Below are 9,982 nucleotides of genomic sequence, written 5' to 3' on the forward strand. Positions count from 1 at the left end.
ATACATATTTATTTTCAGGTGTATGAACTTTGTATGGAATCTGGTTTGTATCAATTACAGATTTATTATACATATTTTCTCAAAATTTATACATACTTTAATATGATCAGATTTTATACAATTTATATATACTTAATCATAATCAAAATATGCATACAATTTTTATACATATAACGAATTTATACAGTTATACATATTGCATACAAAAATTATAAATATATATATGTTTTCTGGTGTGAATTTTGAATGAGAGAATTACTCATTAGAATGAATTTTTTTAGTAAAAGTTGGAGAAAATCAGGGATCAATGTCTCTTAAGTTTGAATGGGAGAGAAAAGTGGATGAAATAAGGGAGCAAAAGTTGGAGAAAATCAAGGAACAATATCTCTTAATTTTGAATGGGGAGAGAAGAGTGGATAAAATAAGGAAATTAGTTTCCTTACCTTATTTACTGTGTTTTATTTGCTACTTTTTAATTTACCTGATTCATATAGATTTTGTAAGAAATCTATTGATATATTTTATAAACTGAAAAGCATCGTCATGTTCTGTAAATATACCATCTTACTATGTACATATACGTTTTTTGTCCCTTTTTATATGTAGATCCTTCAAAATTTCACATTAATTGTTTTTTACTATATTATTATCTCTAAACTTATACTGTCTTCCTCCAAAGATGCATGCACGTCAAAGATTACAATGACTGTAGTATATTTTATTTCACTTTATTAATTATCAAAACTTTGTCTCCAAGATTAGGTCCTAATAAGCTTCTAAAATGTGACACGCAGAGGACTAACTGGACTGAAATAGATACGCTGACGATAGCCTACGTAATTTATGAAATTTTTTGTGGACTATGCATAATGCATATCCCTACAATTTGAATTCAAAAGTTCTAATTTTTGTTACAAAGAAGCAAAAACACTGAAACACATAAAACCTTGACATTATAATTGGTAGGAGAAATCTAACTACCGTACCGACTAATAATTCTCGGTTTGAAGACTTTGATGTTCAAGGTCAAAACCATTAGTTGGTTGCCACCTGTCCCAACTCACTCATCCAAATTTTTCACATTTTTTCTTTTTCCGGATAAAGTCCAAACACTTTTATTGTTGAAGAAAGACTATATTACTACATTATTTTATATATTATTGTTTTAAGTAACTTTTGTACATTTCAAGCTCAAGAGACAGCAGACAGAGATTGATGCATTGACATAGAAGGAGGCCGGCGCCAAATACTATTGACTTCAATCTATTTTCTCATCTATAAATATTGGTCTTCATTATCTTAAGGTCCTACAAGTTCACTTTTGTTCTCTAAAGTTCTTTTCTAGTACTACAACAACTTGAATTTCTCTCGAACACTTCCCAACTTTCTAAGTAATCTCCATATAACATCTAGAAGAAAAAAAAAAGCAATGGGAAGATCACCATGTTGTGATAAAAATGGACTCAAAAAAGGTCCATGGACACCAGAAGAAGATAATAAACTGATCCAATATATTGAACTTCATGGTCCTGGAAACTGGCGAACACTCCCTAAGAATGCTGGTATGTATATTGTTCATCCCAATTGTTTATTGACATCAAGATTGTAGATGGCTTCTTTTTTTCTTCCATGTATATGGGGTACTTTGCGTATAATATTTGATTGAAAATAATTTGCAGGACTTCAAAGGTGTGGAAAGAGTTGTCGTCTTCGTTGGACGAATTACTTGAGACCTGATATTAAGAGAGGACGATTCTCATTTGAAGAAGAAGAAAGTATTATCCAACTTCACAGTGTTCTTGGCAACAAGTAAGCAATATACTTCCATGAAGCTTAAAATTTGTTGTGCAATCACATAATTTAATAGTTTAAATTGTTAGACAGAACACAATTTTAATTTATCATTTATGTATTCTCAAAACTTATGTGCTTGTTTTACGTTTGTGCTTAGGTGGTCAGCTATAGCGGCTCGTTTGCCAGGAAGAACAGACAACGAAATCAAGAACTATTGGAACACTCACATAAGAAAAAGACTTCTAAGAAATGGTATCGACCCAGTGACCCATAGTCCTCGTTTTGATTTATTAGACTTATCATCCCTCCTAAATTCAACTCAATTTAACCTTTCGAGCTTACTTGGACTGCAAGCACTTGCAAACCCTGAAGTCTTCAGACTTGCAACTACTCTTTTGGCATCACACAATGAAAGTAACCCAGAATTATTACTACAAAAACTTCAAGAAAATCAACTGTTGAACAGTCAATTTCAAAATCTTGAAGGGTCTGATTTGTTGTTACAAAAACTTCAACAAAATCAAATATTATTGAATACCCCACTGCAAAATCAGCCTCAATTTTACCAACTCCAAAATCAGATTCAAGAAATACCCAATTTCACCACACAAAATGTTCCTTGTTCATCTGCATCACAGCCCATGCAAGGACACGTGGAGGAATCCTATTTGATGAATGGCCAAATGCTACCTCCACAAAACTATGGTTATTGTAACTCTGATACTTCTGATAATTCCACCTTTCAATCACTGAACAATAACAGCAGCAATCAGAATTTCAGCTACGATTCAGTGTTATCGACGCCCACAGAAGATGAGAAAGAGACCTTTTGCAGTAATTTGATGAAATTTGAAATCCCAGAGAGTTTAAATTTTGATGATTTCATGTAAATATCGATCGACATTGTCCAAATCTTAGTTTCTCTTTTTTGTATTGTTGTTGTTGTTTTGTTTTCTTCTAGGGGCATTTGGATGGAACCGTTGTTACATTTTTTAAGTTTTTGGTGCATCCAATTCTAAAGTTGTATTGTTAGGTGGATCTTGTTTTAGAATTTTATTTATACATACCAGTTGTTTCTTGTCTTATTATCATTCATTTTTTCAATGTAACCGGTGGATATATGCATATACTTTTGAGTTTGAGAATTTTCTTTCCCTCTCTTCTTGTTTCTTTAAGTAATATTCTTTATTCATTCGTTTCTAGTGTTTATTGTATTTTAAACGATTCGCAATCAAAATTATGTACCTAGAAAACCAACTCTAGTGATTTGATAATTTTTTTTATGGTATGTTCTGTTACACGGACGTACGGCATGTTAATGCGTGTCTTCTACTTTCCTTTTTAAAATTGTTTTCCTAATTAGCTTCGGCAGGTTTCAGTTTATAAGGAGTTTGAGGAAATCACCTTAATCCGTGATATTATGAAGAAATCACCTTAATCCTCTATGTTAATTAAAATATAGGAATAACACTTTTGGCCCTTAATTTATTGATAGTTTCTGTTTTGTCCTTGTGATACATGCCTTGGCATATCCATCTTCAATAAGTTAAAATGTGTCTTTTTTATCCTTACACGTAGAAAACATGTTATATTTGAATATTTATAATTAAAACTATATCACGGTCAAATATAAAGTAAATGTACAAATTTAACGTAACACATGAATTATTTCTCATTTTCATGGTATTAGTTCAGGTTTTTATTTCTTATTGTGCATGGTATTATTCATCTTCATATGCATTACTGTTTTGCGTGATTCAACAAAAAAGAAAGATGAAAATGAAAGACGACAGAAAACAATATTCAGATGCGAGAAATTAGAGTTTTCCTTTCTGTGCATATATTATAGTCAATCGTTGCAGTTTAGACCTTATATTAGGCAACCCAAGAGAGTTGCGCTGAGCAGTGTTTTAAAAGGCAGTTTTGGGACTTGCCTCGGGGCTCGCCTCGGGGCAAGGCACTAGCAAAATGTCCCAGGGCTCATGTGCGGGGCTTAATTCCTGCAAGGCTTACGCCCTAATAAGCGCCCGATTGTACGCCCTAAACACGCCCCAACGCTCGGGGCTCGCCTAACAGTTCTTACACAATTATATGTTAAATTCCTTAATTAAAACCGTTGACCCTCATAATTCTTTAACAAATGATTGATACTTAATAATTTTTCATTTACCGAAATAAGAAGATTGGGTATAACTCAAATAACAAGTCGTAGTATTGCCTATTTACTATATGAGAACATCGTGAGGGTGAATATCACTTAATATTTCTTTTAAGAATACATAACCGAATTGTGAATTTTCACTTGTCATTGGTCTTTTGTCCTATGTATCAAAATTATCATATTTTATTATTTCTCTATTTGAAAGTAATTTTATTTTTATTCATGAAGGAGTTACGTTTCAATTATAATACTGATAAAGTTGTTTATAGGGAGATAAAATGAATAGTATGATAGTAATATTGTTTTAACAAATTGTGATTTTTTCATTGTTTGAAAGTTAAGATGTTAGAGTTGATTTGCATTTCATAATAGCTTTTATTTCATTGTATTGTTTATACTTGTAAGGTTATATATATATATATATATATATATGCTTTTCTTTTATTTTTTATGTAATTTTACCTATTTAAAAATATTTATTATAATTATATTATTTTATGAATACAAAAAATTAAATACTCATGGGCTTACGCCCCGTGCCTCGGGGCTTACGCCTCACTGAGGCATATGTAAAACGCCCCGCCTTACGCCCCTGCCTTTTTAAACACTGGCGCTGAGAAACCATGTTCTATATTAAGCTGTGTGTCTGTTGAGTCCGACATGGACTCAGTTAGGGATGGGGGATCTCTTTATATGGTCTTGAGTATACTTCTACCCAAAGGCGGATTTAAGATTTAAATTTTAGGGGTTCAATTTTAAAATTTTAAGTATTGAACCCGTTATATTTTTAAAGTTATGAGTTCATATCTACTATGTAATACGATTTTAGTAATTTTTTACACGTAAATTTAGCTCCGCGTCGAAAGTTTGGGGTGCAGTTGAACCCCAACTGGTCATGCTAGATACACCGCTGCTCCTACCCCATGAAATAGCTTTTGAGATTGAGTTAGACTCAAGTCCATTTAATTATGGGAAAGCTCCATATCAAAAGAAGCATGACCGGTAGCGGTAGGGAGAGAGAAGTTTGGAGGCTCAAGTCCAATTAACTATGTCAAACGGAACTTCCCCATTAATCATTATGCTGAAACCTCTGCCGGTCCTTCCATACATGATAATCTGATCATGAAAAAAAGTTAAGGAAAAGAAATAGAATAAGTGAAGAAAACAAAATATAGGGCTATTAAAGCTAACAAAATATAGGACTGCTACTGATAGAAACAATATAATTTATTTTGATTCATAAGTGTTGACGCAAGTATATGTGTTTTGATTATTGACAAAGTAAAATGAACAAAGAAAATAAACCAGATCTGTAAACACATGAAGTGATTGAATTAGACAAAGGCAAATCATGAATAAAGCTACTGAACGAGATGAGTGAACCTGGTCTAGGGATATGTTCTAAGAAATGTTCTCAGGATCCTGAAGTAGATAGTTGCAGACAAGCAAAACATCTTAACACATGAACCAGGTCTGCAAACATGTTCCAACATAGAGCCAAAGTGCAGTAAACAAATCAGAGCTAGATAAGGATAGATGGACCTAGTCTATAAAGATGTTCTTCAGAGTTCAGATATGCAGAAGTGAGAAAGTTGTCACGACCCAACCCCGTAGGCCGTGACTAGTGCCCGATCTGGGCACCCAGACAAATCTATCAAATGCTATCTCAGATTTTATTAACCGCATTCAAGTATATAGCATAAGCCGACAAGACTATATTTTAAATTTAGATAATTTCCAGAAAAATTTCGGCAGAGTTTCCTTTGTTTTACGGACTATCCAATATACCCTGCGCACAGAAAATACCAACAAAGGCCACACAGGACCAACAAAGCAACATTTAAACATATGCGGACCGGCCGCCGCGGCGAATGGGATCGCCCAAACACAACATATACACGCATTCATACAGGAAGACCCCCAACCCACAAACATGTCCACAGACCTCTAAACAGACCGACAGAATAATATGACGGGACAGGGCCCCGTCGTACCCCTGAGTGACGTACATTTATACTATAGCAGGAGACTGTACCAAAAATATAGGCTCCGGATAAGAGAGCGCCTCGGAATAGCAGAATAAGATCCTAAGCGGGCGGATCAGCGAACCTGTCGTATGTACCTGCGCGGCATGAAAACGCAGCCCCCGAAGAAAGGGGGTCAGTACGAAATATGTACTGAATATGTAAAGCCTGAAGTAGAGAAACCAAAATCATAACCGGAAACAAAACGAACAGAAAGGAATGCAAAAATCCAGAATACCAAATGCATATTTCAAAACATAAGGAATGTGTACAGAAACATATGCCATATCATGCCCGGCCCCCGCCAAGGGACTCGGTAGGCAGAACGTGGTCACCCTCCCGACGCTGGTGCCACAACACATAAGGATCAAAATAGGGGATAACCCCATAACATAGCATGTCATGTCAAATGGTCATATCATATCATAATAGTGTACATGGCACAGCATACTCCACAACCCATGTACACGTATACCTGCCCCCTCACCATCGAGGCACGGCGAACAATGCAGAGGAATACGCTTGACAACATATCCTGGCCTGGGCTCAGTGAAGGAAACATTGAGACATCCACGAGTGGAGTAGTGAGAAACTAATGCAATATGAGACATAATACATTTTACAAGGACTCGGTGGAGTATTCCGAACAACAACCGTATTAATGAAACCGCACGATAGTCACGGTGCGTATATTTCGGATAACAAAAATAGATTATGTGATAATAGTCTTCTTGGGATCATTTCCATATGCCAAAATAATTTATAAGACTCAATAGAATAACTTAAACAAGTGTCATTTAGTAGTCAGAAGAGTAGTTAAGACGTTTCCTTTAAAACTTCTCAAAATAGGTTAAAATGCAATAAGAGTGAAATCGAGCATAGTGGGCCCACCTCGGGTCAACTAAAGTGATAGGCTCAATTTACGTACATTAAGTCTATAGAGTCATCCCTGGAGATCTTCGAACAATCTCCTAACTTTCCAAGCAATTTGTGTAAACTTACCAAATTCTTTAAACAAAACGTACTTATAGGATTCAATTCTATTGAATGAAAAATGAACATTTTCAGATTTAGTTTGCTATAAACAGAATATCCCCCGAGGTTCAATTTCAAACCTAGTACATCTAGGACATACCAAGAGAAAGAAAAGGATAACTTTACATACCTTTAGCGTTTAGTCGTATTATAACCTGTACTTGCTGCCCAATGGTACTTATCCTATATCAAGATATCAAGAGCTACGATTAGTCTACGAGGGAATTCAATACGTACTTTAACGTTAGCAATCCCTTTCAAACATTTAGACCACGTTTCGTTCGCATTCAAACCAAATACATACAACCGATCCAACATCAATAATCATATGTTCAATACCAATCCGGACAGCCCACATAACATTCCAAATAGCCCACATTCACAACATTCCATAACGATTCACATACGGCTATTTCATTCTCAAGTTACTCCTAATAATCCGTAGCCTTAACGTTTTCGTGTAGCAACTTCAAAACAACCCAAACAACGTAAATACAATATATATTCTTAACTATCATTAGTCTTTCCAATTTAAAGAAGACAACATGTCCAAAACAGTTCCTAACCACGACACGTCCAAAACAGTCCCTAACCAACAACATAAAGGTGCCCGGAATTCTTGCGAATGTTTACGAACATACCAAGCAAACCACATATGATTCTTACACATTATTTCATGTCTTCATTTCATATAATTTTAGTAAAATACGACCAGCAGTCACACGATAAATATATCACCAAATTCGTACGCAAATAGCTACATTGTCGACACTAAAACCTTACAACGACAACAACATGTTTAATGACATTACTTTCATGATTCTTGGAACTGTTTTAGCATCATTTCCATTCTTATAACAGCCCACAATTCATTCCAATTTCAACTTGAATCATTGCACTTCACTTTCACTATATGTTCATAACAACATTCAACATTCAACATACACTAATTCACTTCTAACCTTAAAACAGTCCACAGTTTTGGACTGCTTGTATACTTCAACATGATTCGTTTCTTTAACACCTCAATTCACATATTCAACATGCATACAATACACCATAATGCCCATAACAACAACAATCAAAATATGGCACAAAACAGTCCATAACTTCTCCTAAAACAGTCCATAACTTCTCCTAAAACAGTCCATAACTTCTCCTAAAACAGCCCCCTACACGGCTTCAACACAACTACAACAACTTCATGATTTTCATTCATTTATCCATACTTCAACACATTCAATTCATTCCCATCATAAAATTCATGACAACAACCATCAAAATACCAAGTAAAATCAGTTCACTATTTTCCACAAAAACAGTCCACTACACGGCCATACTTCATCATCAAACACATAGAAAATGATCAACTCTTACCTTAACAAGTTGGCTTCTTAACTTTGCTAGAATCTTGTGAAATGAACTAATACTTGTTCTTGTTGCTCCAATGTATACTCCACGTTGCTATACACCTTGATAAGGGTTGAAACACTTGAAGAAAATATATTTTTTGAATCTACTTGAAGAACCCAAATCTGGCCGTGAGCTATAAGAGCTTGTATGACATGTTTATGGTTTCTCCTTCGCTTGAAACTTAATGGTGAATGTGCAGAACACTTTAGGGACTTATTGGTGAGATAAAAATAGAAGGGATGGCCGTGCAATGGTGGTGGAAATGCCATGGCTGGCCGTGGCTCTCTCTCTCTCCTTCACTTGGTGAAGATGAGAGCCTCTCTCTCTAAGTTCACTTTGTCTAGTTGGGAAATGAGTTGGCATGCAACTTTTGATCAACAAGGAGACCATTTTGCTGCCCAATATAGTCATACACGTTCCCCCAACTAAGCATGGGCAAGAAAATCTGATTTTGTTATGTGCTAGTGGACCCCACACGGCCACTAGTGCAAAATTTGTGAACATTTAAGTCTTAATCCCCACTTAATAATCCAACTTGCATCGTCCATATATCCTTATCCCGATATTATTTTGACGAGCGGTTTGTTGCGTTGCAAACTAGACTCGATTAACTTAATTTTAAGCTTTTGAAACACCTTAAAACTCCTCATATACAAGGAGATATTCCTCCAACAATATGGGCTAAATATCTGGTTCGAGATTTTATTGAAGTTGTTCCGATTCATTTCGTTTAACTTCTAATCCTCTTCCAACCTCATGTAACCTCTTATACATACATATACACACTTATATACATCAATTAAAATCCATATACACGTCTCGAAGGGTCCAAAGAATCACAATAACCTTAAACATAACTAGAGAACTCACAAAGCTTTGACGAAACTCCAATCGCAAAAGTATATTCATATCTTTTGTCCATCCCCTATATCATTAGTAATAATCTCAAATACTATAAAAGGTCACTCGCATTACCTCATATACATACTCATAGCGCGATTTCAAATCCTTTAGGTAACCATGTCACCTTGGGATACTTAAGGAAACCATATATACAACGATATTCTTACTAACTCGATTAACTTTCCTTGAACCTTCTTAACTCATTCTTTCTTGTTTTAATACAAGTAGCCCGGATTAATTTATTTTGATTCATAAGCGTTGACGCAAGTATATGTGTTTTGATTATTGACAAAGTAAAATGAACAAAGAAAATAAACCAGATCTGTAAACACATGAAGTGATTGAATTAGACAAAGGCAAATCATGAATAAAGCTACTGAACGAGATGAGTGAACCTGGTCTAGGGATATGTTCTAAGAAATGTTCTCAGGATCCTGAAGTAGATAGTTGCAGACAAGCAAAACATCTTAACACATGAACCAGGTCTGCAAACATGTTCCAACATAGAGCCAAAGTGCAGTAAACAAATCAGAGCTAGATAAGGATAGATGAACCTAGTCTATAAAGATGTTCTTCAGAGTTCAGATATGCAGAAGTGAGAAAGTACAGAAGATAGGGGGAAGAAGTGTGTAAGAGAAGAGAGTTACAGAAG

General features: G+C 35.1%; 1 protein-coding gene across 1 annotated transcript; it reads left to right on the forward strand.

The window, feature by feature from the left end:
- The first annotated feature begins 1,334 nt into the window (after nucleotides 1–1,334).
- Nucleotides 1,335–2,877, forward strand: LOC132617501 (transcription factor MYB41-like). The gene is made up of 3 exons (XM_060332507.1): nucleotides 1,335–1,562; nucleotides 1,680–1,809; nucleotides 1,952–2,877. The coding sequence occupies exons 1-3, from the start codon at nucleotides 1,430–1,432 to the stop codon at nucleotides 2,682–2,684; spliced, it is 996 nt and encodes a 331-aa protein (XP_060188490.1). The 5' UTR covers nucleotides 1,335–1,429; the 3' UTR covers nucleotides 2,685–2,877.
- Nucleotides 2,878–9,982: the final 7,105 nt, after the last annotated feature.

Source organism: Lycium barbarum, chromosome 11 (genome assembly GCF_019175385.1).
Source record: "Lycium barbarum isolate Lr01 chromosome 11, ASM1917538v2, whole genome shotgun sequence".
NCBI classification, from domain to species: Eukaryota; Viridiplantae; Streptophyta; class Magnoliopsida; order Solanales; family Solanaceae; genus Lycium; species Lycium barbarum.